At 39.6% G+C, this 18,273-nt stretch overlaps 2 protein-coding genes and 1 pseudogene across 2 annotated transcripts; 2 read left to right on the forward strand and 1 right to left on the reverse strand.

The window, feature by feature from the left end:
* The first annotated feature begins 15 nt into the window (after nucleotides 1–15).
* On the forward strand, nucleotides 16–4,927 carry klhl11 (kelch-like family member 11). The gene is made up of 2 exons (XM_067487911.1): nucleotides 16–974; nucleotides 2,027–4,927. Exons 1-2 carry the CDS (start codon nucleotides 421–423, stop codon nucleotides 3,609–3,611), a joined length of 2,139 nt encoding a protein of 712 aa, XP_067344012.1. The 5' UTR covers nucleotides 16–420; the 3' UTR covers nucleotides 3,612–4,927.
* Nucleotides 4,928–5,849: 922 nt separating this feature from the next.
* LOC137106084 (7-methylguanosine phosphate-specific 5'-nucleotidase-like) lies at nucleotides 5,850–10,471 on the forward strand (annotated as a pseudogene).
* On the reverse strand, nucleotides 10,010–17,173 carry fkbp10b (FKBP prolyl isomerase 10b). The gene is made up of 10 exons (XM_067488017.1): nucleotides 16,486–17,173; nucleotides 16,095–16,240; nucleotides 15,242–15,431; nucleotides 14,868–15,013; nucleotides 13,912–14,101; nucleotides 13,652–13,797; nucleotides 12,701–12,890; nucleotides 12,463–12,605; nucleotides 11,941–12,104; nucleotides 10,010–10,787 (listed from the first exon to the last, which is right to left on the reverse strand). The coding sequence occupies exons 1-10, from the start codon at nucleotides 16,680–16,682 to the stop codon at nucleotides 10,593–10,595; spliced, it is 1,707 nt and encodes a 568-aa protein (XP_067344118.1). The 5' UTR covers nucleotides 16,683–17,173; the 3' UTR covers nucleotides 10,010–10,592.
* Nucleotides 17,174–18,273: the final 1,100 nt, after the last annotated feature.

Raw genomic sequence — 18,273 nt, forward strand, 5'->3', positions numbered from 1 at the left:
GAGAATGAGCTTTACAAATTATATTAATACCCTATTGCTGATTTATTAGGCATTAGCATAATATTTAGGGATAAAGTCATTAATTGGAGCTTATAAATCATATAAATTGTGCCCGTAAGTACTTATCGAATAAAGATTTCTTTTATGGGATCTAACAAACCCGTGTACACAAACAACACGCATGCGCTAAAGCGGTACCTCCTTTAAACAAAGTTAAATTTCCCCCAAATATACACACATTCATGCGCCATAACGGCATCATAAATCCTCAACACATTGGAATCTTCTGTTTTATCGTAAGGGGTGTGAGCAGATATTCTAGCTGGAATCTCTGAGCCTCGCATTGACGCTCGTTTATATCCTCGAAGACGGAAGTGAGCGCTCCTGTTCTCCAATCCAGCTCGTGAACGCTGCGCATGCATGTCCGTTTTTGAATGTTTGTTCACGTGTGTTATATATGCCTATGAGTTATTCCCAAAGATAGGGCAGAGCTGTCATTTGCCTCTGAGACTAGCCTCATCCTGCGGTATGGCTGCGGCAGCGGACAAGCCAGAGGACAGCCGCCGGAGCGGAGGCGCACAGGGAGCGCTAACAGGTGACGGAGAAGCTGAGGAGGCCGATGAGTTCACCTGCTCGGCCTACTGCTCGGAGCTCTCCCGGCGGCAGAACGAGCAGAGGAAGGCGGGGATGTTCTGCGACTTGACGCTGGTCTTCAGGTCCGGAGGGGTGCGCGGGGAAAACGTCCACACGTTATGCGCCCACCGCTCTGTTTTATCGGCAGCGTCGCAGTACTTCACGCTGCTGCTGGGCGGACAGTTTTCCGAGTCTGTGTCTGGGCGAGTGGAGCTGAAAGAGTGGACCTCGGAAACTGGACCCAACCCAGAAACTGTGGAGAGGGTCCTTCAGTTCATGTACACAGGAAAGATCAGGGTGACCACTGCCAATGTGCACGAAGTGTTGGAACTTGCTGACAGGTAATTTCAAGCCACATTTTAATCAAACTTAAAGTTTTCGCTTGCACGGGCGGTTTGTACACTTGTTCTATGCGGGCCTTTGTTGCTCGTGACTAAGACACACCTTAGCTGTCGTCATTATTTACGCACCTGTGGAACATGGTGCTCGACTGGTTAGACGCCTGTTTTTAGGAAGTTACAAGCCTGCATACGCACATACAGTATATTCGATAGATTGACCAATTGACCCTCAACTAAATTTAAGTTACCTAAACTGCTTGCAGGCGACATAAGTATAGTATAATTATATAGGAGCTCTTTGGAAAACTGCAATAGGCTGTTCAAAACTAGTAAAGAGGTTGATAGTGAAAACACCTCTGAGACGCACTGGAGCTGGGAGCCAGATGTTTACAAGTTGTGAAGATTGATAATATGAAAACTGAAGCATCTGTAAAATTAGTTAGACTAGTTAGTTAGAATTAATTAGACCTCATGACTGTGCAGTATACTCACCAGTGAGTCTGTTGTAATGTTCACATTTGTTTTGTCATTTTAATTTAATTTTGATGTAATTTGTATGTGTTTATGGTCATTCTGTACCTCTTTTTGGGCCATTTTGCATCTATTTGATGTGTTTGTGCCTTTGTGGTCCCCTGAGGCCAAAGAGCCTGATATCAGGCTCTGCGGTTATGCATCCATGCCTGAACTTGTGAACCTAGCAACTTTTTTTTTTTTTGCTGGGTTCTGCTGGAATTTAAACCTGCATGTGTTTGGTAGTCCCTGACACATTGTACCGCCTCTTTATAGCAACAGAAAATAAATCAAAAACTTGTTGATAATTAACTTAAATAATATCTCAGAAAAATGCTAATCATTTAAGGTTTCTATTGTTTAAATCATTTAAATCCATGCGAATTTACATAATTGTAAACTTCCCTAAGTAAAGTTTTGGACGGTATAGGACTCATTAGTAGCTGCAGGCTTATAATACTGCAGTAACTGATAGACATCACGACTGGTTCAGTTCACCAGTGTTTGACATTTGAATAATTTTGACGTTTTCACTCCGTCAGATTCCTGTTGGTGCAGCTGAAAAACTTCTGTGGAGACTTCCTAATAAAGAAGCTGAGCTTGTCCAACTGTGTAGCCGTGCACAGCCTAGCCCACATGTACACACTGGACCGACTTGCCCTGGAAGCTGCTGTGATGGTTAGAAGAAATTTCCATAAAATTATTCATAATGAGGAATTCTATATGCTGCCATTACACCTCGTGCGACACTGGCTGTCAGACTCAGAAATCACTGTTGATTCTGAACAGGAACTGTTCGAGGCCATTATAAAATGGGTGTACCAAAACACAGAGGAGCGAGAGAAGCATTTTGAGGAGCTATTCAGGCTCTTATGGCTGCCACAGATTGCTCCAACTTACCTGACACGGGTGGTGAGAAAGGAACCCTTGGTGGCAAACAGTGTAACTTGTCAGCAACTGGTGTCTGACACACTCGAGTTCCACGCTGTTCATCTTGAGAACCTTAAATCAGCTGATTTAGAAACGTGTGCCTCCTACACGGCGGTGATCCAGCCTCGTTTTGGCCAAAAGATGGATGTAATCCTGGTAGTAGGTGGTGTTTCGGAAGGCGGAGAGTATTTGAGTGAGTGTGTGGGCTACTTTGTTGCTGAAGATCGTTGGGTCAACCTGCCACACATTCACAACCACCTGGATGGACATGCCATTGCAGTCACTGACAGCCATGTTTACGTGGCAGGATCCATGGAGCCAGGCTTCGGCAAGATGGTGGAGCGGTACAACCCCAGTCTTAACAGCTGGGAGCAGGTCAACAGCCTGGCCAGCCGCAAACACTCCTTTGGGCTCACATTGGTCAAAAACTTACTCTACAGTATTGGTGGCCATGGTAACTTCAGTCCAGGCTTTAAGGATGTAACTATCTATGACCCTGGGGAGGATGAGTGGTACAATCTGGATCCAGCACCAAAGATACTACGAGATGTCAAAACAGTGAGTGTGGAGGATCGCTATGTGTATGTGATGGCCAGAACCCCTGTGGACATGGACAGTGAGGATGGACTGAGCACTGTGACCAGTTGCTATGACACTGAGAATCACAAGTGGCAGGAAGTGGAAATACTACCACTTATTGATAATTACTGTAGTTTTCAAATGGCTGTTGCTTCTACCAACTTCTACCACACTGCTTCCTGTTGCCCCAAGAACTACAACATAACAGTTGAGGCCGCAGAGCAGAAAATAAGCAGAAACATCTCTGATGACATCCTCGACAGCCTCCCTCCGGAGGTTCTTAGTATGGAAGGTTCTGCAATTTGCTACTTAGGCGAAGATATATTCATTATCGGTGGATGGAGGAACAGCAACAACGTGGACAAGCAGTATCGAAAGGAGGCCTACCGTTACTGTGCTAAGAAGAAACGCTGGATGCTGCTGCCACCCTTACCTCAGCCTCGGTGCCGAGCCGCAGCCTGCCATGTTCGCATCCCATACCAGTATCTTTATGGCTGCCAGCGTTACCCTATGCCCCAGAACCTGGCTCGCCAGCGAGATCGCATGCAACACATCCAGCAGCTCAACTGGCACACTCTCAATCTCCGGAGACAGCTGCAGTCTCAGATTGAATGTTGAGAGATCTGCTGATAACTACTGTGTTGTTATCCCAAGACTTTTGTTTTGTTTTCGCCTTTATTGAGATGACATGGAATAACATATTGATAACACTGATCAAACCTTTGTAGAATAAACTTTGGTACCTTGTCTGGCAAACGCTATTATTCATGCATTAATGCTTTGGCCTTACATTATTAGCTCATGCCTTACTTCTATTCTGTTAGAAAATAATACTGTGAATGCTGACATTTTCTGAAAAGATTGTTAATTTCGCTGCTAAACAACTTTGCTATACAGAAGATATTTGTGTCACAGCTAAGATAAAATGATAATTTAATATTTTTTGTGGTGCAAGTTAGACTAAAGCTATGACAGTTACCAGTGACGGTAAAGTTCAGTGTTTACACGTACATCTAGCAGACTAGTCTACAATAACTGTAATGTAGCCTTTAACACTGTACTGTGCGTGCTACCTTAATTTAATTTGTATATTTTTTTTGTACTGTATGTATTGAAATATCAGACTATATCGAGTTTCTGTGATGTGTGCATCAGTTGAAAAAGCTATCTGAAATTTGGGTATCTGAATGTTTTGTAGCAAAAAATACTGTATGTATTGAGCAAAGCACATATTGGTACAAACAGGGTGTTCTATGTTTGATTCCGCCTCATGAAAATATAAGCCTGCTCAGTACATTCTTGCACTAAAATATGCAGACAGACACAGTTTTGTACAATAATTTTTTTTGCCATTCCAAAGGATGTTTTACATTTTTATGATTTGGTTATTTAACTGTGCAAATTTGCTTAATTTAATTTTTGTGAAGAGCTGCCAGCTGTGGCCTTTCTCTGTGGAGTTTGCTTGTTCACTCTGTGCTTGCGTGGGTTTTCGTGGGCACTCCAGTTACCTCCCACAGTCCAAAAACATGCGTTTTAGATTGATTGGTAACTAAAATATTCGTAGATATAAATGGGAGTGTGGATGGTTGTCTGTCTGTGTGTCTCTCTATGTTGGCCTTGAGATAGACCTGTGTCCTGTCCAGGATTTATCCTGCCTCTCGCCTAATGACAGTTGGGATAAGGGTTTTTGTAAAGAGTTTGACATGTAGACCAAATACCAAAATGTTAATGAGAAGTCTTTTTGGTAGAAGGTGTAATTGTTATTTAAATTTTTCTTAACTTCCCCTAATTTACTTTGTTCAGACACACTCATTTAGCCTGTCCCAAATTTGTACTCATGGCTTTGTCTCCATGAATCTAAACACATATTCATAAAATGACAACTCACTGTGAAATTAAGTGTGAATCGCATTAAATCAATGTTTCAAACTGTTCTATTGTATTCCCTCATTTAAAGAACTTTAAATACTGGCATTTACTGTACATGGAGCTATGTGGCTTTTTTGACTCCAAAATTTCTGACCCAAAAGAAACTGCTGTGTGGACGAGTTGCCTAGTTATGAATACCACATTAAGGTTGTGTCTTAGATGTGAAAGCCCAAAGACCGTCGATTTACCAGTTAACCATTTATAGTGTCTATCTAAATAGACAGCAATTTATCAGGGAAGATTTACCTTAATAAACAAAACTGTAATTAACTGTAATTATAATTCAAAGCAAGTCATCATCCATAATGACCATTTTACTGGTACTTTTTTATATACCCAGAGAATTTTTCAGTGAGAAGAGACACAAATTTATGTTGTAAAATCATTTGAGACAGTTTACTATTAAAAGCTAAGGAATTTTAAATGGCTTTATGCATGACTAAAGGGGAGCTTTGTGTGACATGTTTAATGCAGAACTTAATGAGTGAGTAATATAACTGAGTATAATGTGGAATTGCTACTTTACCATAAGTAAATAATATGCATTCTTCCTATATTGATGAAACAGTAGCCAAAGGTGGCAGTTGTAGAGACTTAGCACGTCCAATTTCTTACTCAAGTTAAAGTACTATGCAAAAATTTTCCTACTTGCCTACAAGTACTTGTGTATCATAAATACGACCAGGTGATTAATCCATAAAAATACATCATCATTGGTTGATAATATTAAGAATCTGCTTCTTAAAAGTACCCAGAGCTGTACAGTGAATGTACTAGAATAACAAATACCGCATTTTACATATACGTTAATAAAAGCAACGTCACTCAGGTAAAATAAATACCATAAAAACTAATTACGATTTTTTTCTTCAATTAATTGGAAACTGAACTGCATCGGAACGTATGCGTTGGGTAAGACAAGCGGGGGAATGGTTCCGGTGCGACACAGAATGCAAAGAAAATTAAAAGAGAAGTCAACTGGACGGAATTCAGATATAGTTTTTTGTTTAGCGTTTGGGGAGATTTTTCTACCTCGGCGACAGGTCACTTTCCCGTTTGAAAATGGCAAGTTTAACGGTCATTTGTTGGCTGGATGGGAAATAAGATAACGTTACTTACAAATGTTTTTTAGTGGTAGCGTAAACACAACTAGCGTTAAGTGAAACTTTTCCCACAAATGCAGGAGAGTTTTTACATGAAAAATACAACACGTTGTGAACTATAATCAGCTGAAATAGTGGTCAGGTGCATCCTGTTTGCTTTAATTGTTCTTGAACTGTGTTTATAACATAGCTGGAGTCCACCTGTGACAGATTGGACATAGTTTAAGGACAAACACACCTACCTACCTCTGTGATAAAATTATGGTGAGGCATAACATTATATGAAGGTTCAACACAATGTCTAAGGATTTCAGTGTCGCAGGGGCACAGTGACCTCAATATAAAAAAAAAATAAATAAAAAAGAAGTGAAACTACCAGAATTAAAGCTGGCCCCAATGGTCACTGTCACCTGAGGCTGCCTGATAGTAAACACCTCCCTATGCATTACAATACAGTCTATCGCGAAACAGAAGCACAAACTACAGCCCCTAAAATGAGCACACACAGCTGTAAAGCCATCTTATCACTACTGAAAAGGAGGAAGGGGGGATTTATTGTTGGCCTGCTGCATCTGACCATATCCGTTTAGCTAGGCTGTGTGTACCTGACCACCACTTGGTGTGTGCTGAACTTTATATCTGCAAATGTAAATTGTTGTTTTTGTAGCATGTTCAGATAACCCAACTAACATAATACCTCAGATGTAAAAGTGGAATCTGTTTTATACAACTGAAAAAGTTTCCCCTTAAATTAGTACCACAGACAGTAATGGTGATGACCTCTCTTTATCTTCCACTGTACATGCAGAAATACCATATTCCCTGGATCCTCCGGACTATCCTGGCAATCTGGCATCAGCTGAGCAAGAAAGAGGTGAGGAAACACTTCAGGATAAAGATAAGTTATTCAGAGCTTTGACATACTTTGAACAGCAAAGTAAGCATGACATATTGCTGTTTTGAACACCAGGGTTCATGTGGGCTCTTTATGATGAGCATTTAGTATATTTCTGTATGTTTTTCGTTTCAGATCCCAGAGCTGGCTAAGTGTTCAATGCTCATGCGGGAACACAGCTGAGTGGAGGAGATCATCCATGCCATGCAGTGAGCAGGTGCCAATCAGCCTTCAGGTGAGTAAACTCAGCAGCAGAGAGTATTCTATGATGTAAATAGTCCATAATTAAAATGAAAGTTATGGGTAATAAAAATTAGATTTATATTTTGCCACACTGTAAAAATCTTATTCAGCCTATCCTGTCTAACATGCTCTTTGTCTACACAGACTTTCTGGCTATGTGACTGTTTTTCAGCAAGTTTAGTAAAAAATCAATAGTACAAAATTTACCCTTAGGTTTAAAGAATGTTAAAGTGACCAAAACAAGCCCATTTTAGGGGATGTGTTATGGATACATAGTGTAGGTTGTCATGCACTGATTTGCTAATTCTATTTGGAGCCATAGCTACAATGTACATAGACCATAAATACTTAAACCTTCCTGGCATGTAAATTATATTTACAAGTAATTTTTGCTCCACTGTAGATGAGGGAGCTGTTGAACACCTACTATCCTATAGAGATTGATGCTAACCTGAGATTTGAAGAGAAGCTGGCTCTCATGGTGGAGGGGTAAGAAACAGTTCTCTGTCATAGTATTTATTTATTTTATTTTTTTTTACATGTGATTAGCTGTTTGCAGTTTTAAATGTAATCTGTTCAGGGCTTAGAATAATTAATGATACATTTTAATATGCATTAACACATTTAACTTTTAAAAAGTGTAAATCAGTTTTTTACACAATGTGGCTGATGTTTTATTAGGGTAGAAGCAGAAGAAACAGAATAGCAATGTACCACCTTAAAACAGTAAAAGAATAGTTATATTTTTTTCTTGCGACTCTTATAAATATTGATTACAGTATATTTCATGTCTGTTTTTAGCACAAACGTTTTACTTTGTTTTACTGTAGGAGACGGAGCAGCTTTTAAGTATCTTTTACAATATGCTCACGTACGAAAGCTGTGAAATTCAGTCTCTTGATTTGCCAAATTTTCTATTTCATATTACTGCTCTGGTGTGGTTTTTGTACTGTATCTACCTTTGTATGCACTGAAAGAACATGCTGCTCAAGTGTTGTGCATACTGCTCACATTATGTACACAGATAATCAGTTTACTTGCAGGATGCAGCAAACTAGAAATAACTATTTGGCAACCACTCTGTGTTTATCATTGACAGTGGAGGAAAACATGTTGTCAAACACGATGCTTCCGTATAGCAGCATTACCTAAAAAGGAATGTACAATCTGAGATATTTGTCTTTCAATTGAAACACTGGCTGCTAGAAGTTAGGATTTATTATCAAGCTATTTGCTCTTTACTGTAGCTGTGGATATGGATTAACTTGTTAACCTTTTCAGTATCTAGATTTGTTTGAGGACTAAAGAAAGTGGAATCAGAGCCCAGGAACATTAATGAGCTGTTGATTCAGCAGAAGATCAGGAAGGGCATGCTGGCCATGGCTGTCAAGGAATCTAGCGCTATGCTCAGGTACACACAACTTTACCACATTAACAATACTACAGTTCCACAGTGAAATTATGTTTGCAAATAACTTTGCATGTGATTGTCTCCATACATAAGGGACATAAAATTTTAGGTTGTCAATCACAACAAATCAATACGGTGTTCTGCAGTGAAATATTTAAATATCTTTATTGATTAAAATTGTTTAAAATCAACTGAGTATCAGTAGAATTAAATTTTACTTTGGCAATATGGCAACAACTGTTTGTTTGTCATACATATGGTAGAAATCTCAGCTCAGGGGTTGCTGGTTAATGTGTGCAATGACTGCTGTTCATGTGGCTTTAGGGACGGCTGCAAAGTATTTTTTGACAGTCTGTCAGAGCACCAGGTTCCTCTGTTGATCCTCTCAGCTGGTGTGGGAGACGTCCTGGAGGAGGTGATCCGACAGAACCACGTCTTCCATCCTAACATCCACGTAATCTCCAACTACATGGAATTTGACCTCACAGTGAGTCTGACCACAGCTGCTTTTCATGTATTTCATAGCGTGTTCATTATTGTCATTTGTGTGAAAGACACTTATTTAATGTTAATTGTGTATAAGTCAAGCAGGTGTAACTTTTGTTGCTGAGATGACATAATTCTTGGTATCCTTCCACAAAAAAAATAAGAAATAATTTTCACTTAACTTAAAACTAACATACTAATAAATAAAAATCTTTTGTAATGATTTGAGTCAAAAGAATATTTAATAAGACAAATAAAAAATGTCCTTGACACATTTGTTAGGAAAGATCATAAATGATTGGATTATAGTTGTATTAGCCTCACACATCTTTATTCTTTTAGTCAGTCATTTAACCTGTTTTCAATTTGGGGGGGAAAAAAAGTAACTGTCTTGTTGTTAAGGGGCTCCTGTGAGCCTTCACGGGCCAACTGATCCACACATTTAACAAGAGGGAAGGAGCTTTGTCACAAGCAGCAGGCCTCAGTCACCTGCAGGGTCAACCCAAGAACATCCTGACTATCGGCTTCCTCAATGACCAGGTCAGTGAGGGGTGGGCTGGTTGAATGGATTATTGTGTGGTGGAAATTACTGTAAGTTCGTCCTATGTGGGCCCTGCATTTCTCAGGTGGAAGAAAAAAAAAGAGTCATACATCAACTCCTTTGACGTGGTGCTGGTGTGATGTTCCAAATGCCATCCTCAGCTACATTACCTCATCGAGAGACAAGTAAGACAGTCTCAGTTCTAGTTGAGATGTGAAATCCTTCTTCAGTCTTTTTATAGCTGCTATAATTTTATAAGCCAGCAGATGTCTCTGTATCTTTTAAAATATGCTTACTTACGAAAGCGTAACAGCTGTGAATTCAGTCTCTTGATTTTCCATTTCATATTGTTACTGCTCTGGTGTGTGTTTGTTTTGTTTTTTGAGAGACAATCACATGCAAGTGTACTCAAATTAGAAAAAAAACATCTTTATTTACTGTAAGTTGAGGTTTTCTCCCAGTTAGTTACAAGAAACTAGTTCATTCATTTTAGTATTGTTAACCAATTGTCCCTTTTAATCAAAATTTTTTACAATGTCTTTGTACAGTATGCTACCAATTTCTTGTGATGCAGTTAATAACAGTATGTTGGGATGTTGCAACATTTCTCCAAGTAGCACTGATACCAGATACAGCATTGTGTGATAAAAATAGCACATTTAGCTCATAAAAATATTATAACCAGCACTTTGTACATTTCATAATCCATACCTGACTAATGGTCACTTCATTTGTGAGCACTGGGTACGAAATGTTGCAACGCTGCATCTTGCCTGTATTTATGATTATTTTCTTACACTTTAATTTGACTTTCAGGGACAAATAAAGGTGCTTGTTTATTTTTTTCCTGCATTACAAACTGTCAAACACTCACAAAATACATCCTTTGCAGTATTTTCTTGTAATTTCAGAAGAGTCTGATATTAAACCATGTTGCCATGTGGGAAGTCTCCTGCTGAGGTTTATTCCTTTGAAAAGAAAGGCATTGTCCTCATAACTCCTCGTGCTTGGCTTGTTCCCGTTCCTTGTCCTCCTCTACCTTCAGTTTGAGCTCGTTGGCGATGATCACGCCGTCTTTATTTCGGTCCTGGTTTTGGAACATGTCAGCAATGACCTGCTCTATGGTCAGCCCAGGCTTAATGCGACCTTTGCCCTCCGCCACCTGCAGCTTGATGAACTCCCCAAACTAAAAACAAAGAATAAGTCCTGATCTGTAACTTGGTTATGTGGGAAGAGAAAACATAACTAATTATTTTGAGTAACTCAGCACAGTGCTGAGGGTAACCTCTCAGTTGTGAAACTTTACTTAAAGAAAGGGATTTCACTGTGACCAGACCACTGATGAAGATACAGATTTGCATTCTCTCTAAACACTTTTAGAACAGCGTCTAATGGAAAACAGCACGGGTCATTTACTAAGTAACTGTCTGTTTGACAATTTAGTTTTCTTTTGTTTTTAAATGAAAACATTTTACACTACTACAACATTTGTGTAGTGTAGTTACTAGAAAAAACAAAAAATGCTACTTACACAATATTATTAATAGTGTGAATGACTACATAAAAATGAATGCATATCGAATGCTCTGGTTATGTTCTAAATGTTACGTATTGTCCACACCATACAGATGCTAAAACTAACATTGACTCTTCTATGCTAACGTTCGGTTAATTGTCAGCCTGGAACCTGGATTACCTTGTTTCTGCCATAGACCTTCATTATTAAAAACACATCAGCTTAAAAACACTAAATCACTGGGTGACATGATGCATGGTAGACATACACTTACTAGTCACTTTATTAGGTACCCCTGTACAATCTAATACAGCAGCTTTGCCATGAATTCTACTTTTATAAGGTTAGAATTTCTCAGTTTTTAAGTTGGAGATGTCAGGTGATAATTCTGTTTATTATTGAGATCATGGTGGTTGTAATGTTTTGGCCCCCTCTTTCATTTTAAATAGTGTAGCCAACATGTTTCACAAACATTGCCCCACATGTTGTGAAGTCAGCTGCACATGCCTGACATCTCAAGTAAAGTAATAGCGATTCAAATCAGTTTGGACAATATTTATATTAACTGCATGTTCTGAAACAAAATTCTGAGTTAATGATGGAATAATTATTAGCCTAACTTTATTAATTGCCATCCAGTGGATTGATGTATGTGGCTGATATCCTGTAAGTATGCTCTACTTTTGTATTTTTTCCTAATTATGAATACAGGGTTTACTTGTACTCCATGTTAACTTAGTTATTCAGCAGGTTCTATAAAGAAACTGTAGAAATTCTGTGCACATTCATAATTAATGACCAAAAACTCTTCATCGTAGCATACCTCCTCCTGTGGCACCTCTTTGTTCTTGTTGAGGTCCAGGGCTTCAAACAGATCTTCAGGCGTGTCCTTGAGCCACACAAACAGGTAGCCAGGTGGTACTCCCTTCTCAAAGCTCATCAGCTCAATGTCAAAGACCAACACAGCGCTGCTCGGCACACCAGGGGCTGACAGAACGAAAAACACAGTTTTACTCTCAGTAAAAAAAGTAGTTGTGCATATACATAATGACATGGTGCATGGTAATTTTCACTGTCTGGAATGTGCATGTATGTTTTTATTATTTTGAGAAGGCATCTTCAAGTGCAGCTTGACCTTTCACTTTGTTGAGTCATTGCTACAATCTGATTTTGACAAATTAAGTTGTAATTTATTTTTAAGGTATAATTTTTAGTGCTAGTACACAGACATAAATGAGCATAAGCTTCCTTGTTGAGTAATGATCAAACTGACTTCCTCTTGCTAAAGAACAGTGTTAGTGTGTGATGGTTCTCATATGTTATAAGGGCAAAGCTGAAGTCTCACCTCCTTTTTCTCCATGGCCCAGGTGAGGAGGCACCGTCACCACCCTCTTCTCTCCTACACACATACCCCGTAAACCCTCGTCCAGCCCGTCAATCACTTTGTCCGAACCCAGCACTGCGTCCTGATGGTTCTCATAGCTGTGTCTGAGGACAATGTTAAAAACATACCTGACAAATGAAAGCAGCAGTGCACTGAAATTGCTGCAGTAGATGGTGAGTGTGTGTCTGTGGTGTCTCACGAAGAAAAGAGCAGCGTGCCATCCACAAGGGTGCAGTTGTAGTGGTAGTGGACCAGATCATTCACTGCAGTGGTGTCATTACACACTTCGGGTCTGTAGGTGATCTGGATGTCCACTGTGTCGTTGGGATTGTGGAAGTCGATGATGTGAATGTCAAACACCAATACAGCTGAAGGAGGGATGACTCCACCTGGAAAAAATAAATAAATAAAAAAAAGTCACTCAAGGGGTATGAATGGGTAATGAAGTTTAATCTTACTGCCAACTCGTGGTGTTAACCATATACCATGAGTTACCTGCTCTGTCATTTGTCTTCAGTGTCCAGTTAAAGTTATTCTAATGTGGTGCACATTATGAATCTTTGGGGCTTTAAACAAAGCAAGTACAGAGACATCTGCTGGCTTATAAAATTATAGCAGCTTTAAACACTGAAGAAGGATTTCACACCTCAAATATAACACGAGTCTTACATATACTGTATGTGTGTACTAAAGTCCGAGATGCATGAGTTGTTAATAGCTAAGAATTTTTATTAAAAATAGGACAAATTACTAATTACATTGTCCAAGATTCTTTGATGCCTCTAAATATTAATGTACTTTGTCACTGTGGAGATTGTACTTTTTAACTTCATGGCTGATATTTATGTGACATTTAATATGTGATGATAATGTTAATTTTATATCATTGTTTGATGCCAAGTTGAAGTGTTTTCATGCTTATTAGCCTGTGTCCTACTACTACACTGCCACATTCTTACTCCACTGTCACCAATGCCCCATATTCTTATCTCTGAAGCCCCAGTGACACTATTAGCCACTGTATGAGGTCTTCTCAGAAAATACTCAAAATTGCCTAAAAGAATAGAATGGAATAGAACTTTGTCAACCTCGACGTGACAAATAAAAATGTATTATTCTATTGCTACAAGGAAACACTACAATAACTAACCTGCTCCTTGCTCTCCATATGCCAGGTGTGGAGGGATGATAACTCTCCTCTTCTCACCGATACAGACTCCCACCAGGGCCTGGTCCATACCCGCAATGACATACCCCATCCCGATATAGGTGTTGTACGTGCTGTTCCTCTGGTAGCTGTGCACAGCAACATTTGTGCCAAAATGGTTTGGTTACAATAAAAGGTTTAAATTTTTTATGCCAAATCTTTTAAAGACAAGAGTTCCCCTAAAGAAATCATCTTAATCAAACCTGGTGTCAAAGGTGACTCCATTCATGAAGGTACCATTGTAGTGGTAACGGATGTAATCTCCAACCACAGACCTGCGGCTGCATGACTCAGGTACCACCTGGTTCTCAATAGTGATGTTGTCCTTTGGGTTATAAATGTCCACTAACATGATATCAAACACCAGGGTTGCCTGTGGGGGAATCTCTGTACCTGGGGAGTACAAGGTGGACAATATGAACCTTCACAAAATAAATGTGGCTCGATATAGATAGGTGAATTTTGGTAAATGGAATGGAAGTTATTACACTAATATAAATTACCCGTTGACTCTATTGTCTATTTGTATCTTCACATGACACAAAATAATAAAATTAAAACAAAACAATGATCTACTTAATATATTGCACATTTTAGTAAAGAAAAAGGAGCTAAATCAGAGCTAAACATACAAGTCTCACATGAAGAGCAGTATAAGATGTGTGTTCTTCAACACAAAACTAAACCGATAATGTAATTTAACCTATTAAACATATGGTAATGCCATCACAGTGGTTTTTTTTTGCTTATCTTTAGCCTTAGTCTGCAATCCCGAAATGATTTCCTTGTGTTTTAGGCTTATAGTTTCTTTCTCTCTCGTTTTTTTCTTTTCGATTATAATTTTCTCATCAAAACTCACTGTTAGACCTTAAGGATGCACACAATCATAAGGTTTCCTTATAAAACATTTAAAAGTGAACATTGTTCACATCCATGTTTGCTCAAGTGCAGAACCTCACAGTGAGGCTTTAATTAAAATGAAGTATTGTCTGTGATTTGCACATTCATTTGGTTGACAAGATGTGACCTGTTGATTCATTTTCCTCATCACAGTTTTATTTCTCTGACCCTAAAAATCATGTACATCCACAGTCACTTCATTTGAATGCCTGAGTTCTACCTGTTAATTTCCTTTCTTTTCCATGTCTTTTGCACTCACCCGATCCTTTTTCTCCGTAGGCTTTGAAGGGTGGGATAACAATATTTCTGATTTCTCCCACACACATGCCCAGCAGGCCCTCGTCCATGCCCTTGACCTGCCAACCCTCGCCCACTAAGGTGTTGTGAGTTTGCTTCCTGGTGTAGCTGCGTGGGGCTCATACAAGAGCAAAGTCAAGCACAGAAAACAGACAACATGCCTGGATGACAGAACAAACACAGCTTTGTTTTAGCTCACGTGCACACACAGACTTTGTAAAAGTCAGTATTTTTAAAAGATACAGTTGCAAGTCAGTCTAGCCAGTCACCACTTTGTTAGATCATTTAGCAATTCTCCTTTTTAACATGAAACCTGTCCACCATGATAGAATTCACCTGGAGTCAAAGACAGTACCGTCGAGCAGAGTGCCGTTGAAGTGGTAACGCACAAAGTCAGTGCGCATCACAGAGCGTTTGCAGTCTTTGGGAGTGGTGATGGTTTTGGTGACGACCAAGTCAGCTGTGTTCCACAGATCCAACAGATGGATGTCAAACACCAGCGTGGTGTCTGGAGGAACCACATCACCTGAGAACACAGTGAGATAAAAGTGAGATGGACTGAAACAGTTCTCCACAGCCATCTAAAGTGCTGGGCCTTACACCAAATTACACCATAAACTGTGTTATTCCCTTAAATGAGCATTCATTGAAATGAGAATTAAAAATCTGCTTTGAGTTTTATCACACGTTCTGATAATTGGCAAACTTTCCCACTGCTCTGCACCTTGGATAAAGGTAACTGCTGCATAACCATGAACCCAATACACAATAAAAGAAACTCAACAGCTGGATGATCTGCCATCTACACACATGCACCTTTTCCAACGCCTAAATAGCTGCTGCTCACAGAAATGAACTGTGGATGCCTGTGCAGCTCCATAATCAGTATGTCAAGGTATTAAATCTCCACCTGCTGTGTGATGAGAAACAGTGCGGGTTCTGAAGTTGCATATCTGTAGTTATACAAAAAAACAAAAACAAAAAAAACACAACCATACAAACTGCAGCATGGACAAACCGGGGGGACAATCTGAAACCTCACATTACCACCTGGTCGCAGTGGAAAATATTCTGTGCTTTATATAAACATTAGTAAAATTGAGCATACAATTTGTGGGTCCTTAGAAATGCTGCAAAAACACAAGCAGAATAGTTTCCTGCGGGAACTTTTTTTTTTTTTTTTACTTACCTGCGCCGGTGCTTCCATAGGCCAACTGAGGCGGGACGGTGATTTTCCTGTGCTCGTTCACACACATGCCCTGCAGACCTTTGTCGATGCCAGCGATGAGCCGACCCTCACCTAACATGCCCACTTTGGCGGCTCCTCTCTGGTGGCTGTGAAGACAAAGGAAATGTTAAAAGTAGGTCAACTTTCAGAGGATGTAAAGTCTGGAAGAGAAATTACATCTACAGGGTAAACACGGAGAGTCCTGCAAACTTGTTCGGACTTGTGCATTAGAATCCCAGTGTTGAAAATGAACGGCTACTTTGCTCCAGGGCCGCAGCAGCGCAATGATCAACTTTGCGAGGAAATTAAATTGAAATAAATGACAAGAGTATTACTTGCATCAACGACTTACCTCGAATCAAATATTTTTCCGTCGGTGAATGTGGCGTTATAGTGATAACGCACATAATCTCCTTCCTTCGCTTCTCTGGCACAGACTTTGGGGATGAAGTATCTGTCCACGACTACATCTCCTAACACAGGACTGGGATTACAGTCCACAGAAAGCCTTGTAGTGAACAGGAGAAAAACTAACCAGCAGACAAACATGTTTACAGAATCGCGTCAAATAAGTTAGAGGGATGAAAATTAACAATACTGAGCAGAAACGAATTAAACGTAGGGCCTGCGGTGCTAAGTGCGCTTCACGCAGAGGCCGACGTTGCAGATGTGGAGCAGGGCAGCGGCGAGTGAAGGCTGTAAACGTGGACAATCTCCAGGTTGCTCTGAAAAGTTCCCCCCAACTCCCCCTCTTTTTTAACTAGAGGGTTAGGAATGTCGGCGCTGGGAGTGGGAAGTGCTTAATGTCAAGTTATTCACAATAGTAAAAGAGAACCACTTCCTTAAAAACATAATAAATGCGTTGTTGGTCGACGGGAAGAGGAAAAACGTAGGTTAAACAAAATGTAAATATGTTATTTAAATGTCCTACCAATCCATTTTCACGATTTCAAAAGGCAAAGCATCAACAAGATATCAAGTAGAGCTAAATACATGGATTAAAGACAGATATTCATACATTACGTTTTTTATATTTGTCTCATTAAATGTCATGTTATTCCCAACGCATACTGTGTCTGAAACGTGGCCCCATCTATGTTGAGTTTTATTGGCATTTACAAAATCGACCAATGTCTGCTTTTATTTTGGAAATAAAATAGCCTATGGTTCCGTGTGGCTGGACTCTCCGGCGCTTCTGTTTACAGCTGCAGAGAAATCAGACATCCGCTGCTTTGGAGCTGCTTCTCGAGCCCGAGCCGGAAAATGTCCCGAGAGAGACAAAGATTATAGCTATTTCTCTGAGGCCTTGAAGTTCCGGCAATGTCCAACTCCCCTGGTGGTCACTTCCTGTCTATTGTCAAGAAATCTCAAATTACAGGAGAGAAGATGACTTCGCTTCGATCACCCAGAGCAGGACTACAGGAGCCTGTAGGAAACATTTTTTAAGATTTTTACATAACAAATGTGTCACATTTGAGGAGCTGCCTTTTCTTTTTAACCCAGGTTTTATCAGTACTAATGACTCAAAACCCAAATACATTTTTCACTTTTTTCAGTGATCCTCATCATTCACTAAAAACGATTTATTACTCACATTAAAGGCTCTAAGGGCATCTCTGGATCTCTGCCTGCTGTAGGCATCAGCAGCTGTGGTTATTGTTGAAACAAAGCCAACTGAACAGTAAGGAGGAAAATACAGTGTTACACCCCCTCATGGAGGAAAAGAAGAACAAAAAGTTATTACTGTGCAAACATGTACAGTAATAACTTTCAAACTGGGTTTTGCTCATTATTTTGTGAAGTCCTCATCTGCTAGGTTCACATTACTTCACTGCTAAAGCAAGAAAATGATTCAGTTTAAATGTGTACACACAGGTACCACAAATGACCCATCAATATGCAGTAGAGCAGCTACTGAAAGGCATTTCTTCTCAGCTAGTTTGTTCTTTAACAGGTGGCTCTTCAACTACCACAGTGAAGTAAATGCTTTCATGAGATTAAAGCCATTTGTTAAACCAAATATTTTAACAAATTTCCATAAGCTACTTAAAAAATGTCCTGCCTTGCCTTTGAAGCGAATTACCAAAGAAAAACTCTTACTTTTACAGGATTTTCAAGGAACAAAAGAAGCTCAATTCTA

This window comes from Channa argus, chromosome 20 (genome assembly GCF_033026475.1).
Source record: "Channa argus isolate prfri chromosome 20, Channa argus male v1.0, whole genome shotgun sequence".
NCBI lineage: Eukaryota > Metazoa > Chordata > Actinopteri > Anabantiformes > Channidae > Channa > Channa argus.

Coding starts and splice junctions, on each gene's coding strand:
- klhl11 (XM_067487911.1), top strand. CDS start 421: ATGTCCGTTTTTGAATGTTTGTTCACGTGTGTTATATATGCCTATGAG. Junction 975..2,026: donor GTGTTGGAACTTGCTGACAG/GTAATTTCAAGC, acceptor TCACTCCGTCAG/ATTCCTGTTGGTGCAGCTGA.
- fkbp10b (XM_067488017.1), bottom strand. CDS start 16,682: ATGTTTGTCTGCTGGTTAGTTTTTCTCCTGTTCACTACAAGGCTTTCT. Junction 15,014..15,241: donor GGTACTGTCTTTGACTCCAG/GTGAATTCTATC, acceptor AGCCCCACGCAG/CTACACCAGGAAGCAAACTC. Junction 10,788..11,940: donor AAGAGGTGCCACAGGAGGAG/GTATGCTACGAT, acceptor CTTTGTTTTTAG/TTTGGGGAGTTCATCAAGCT.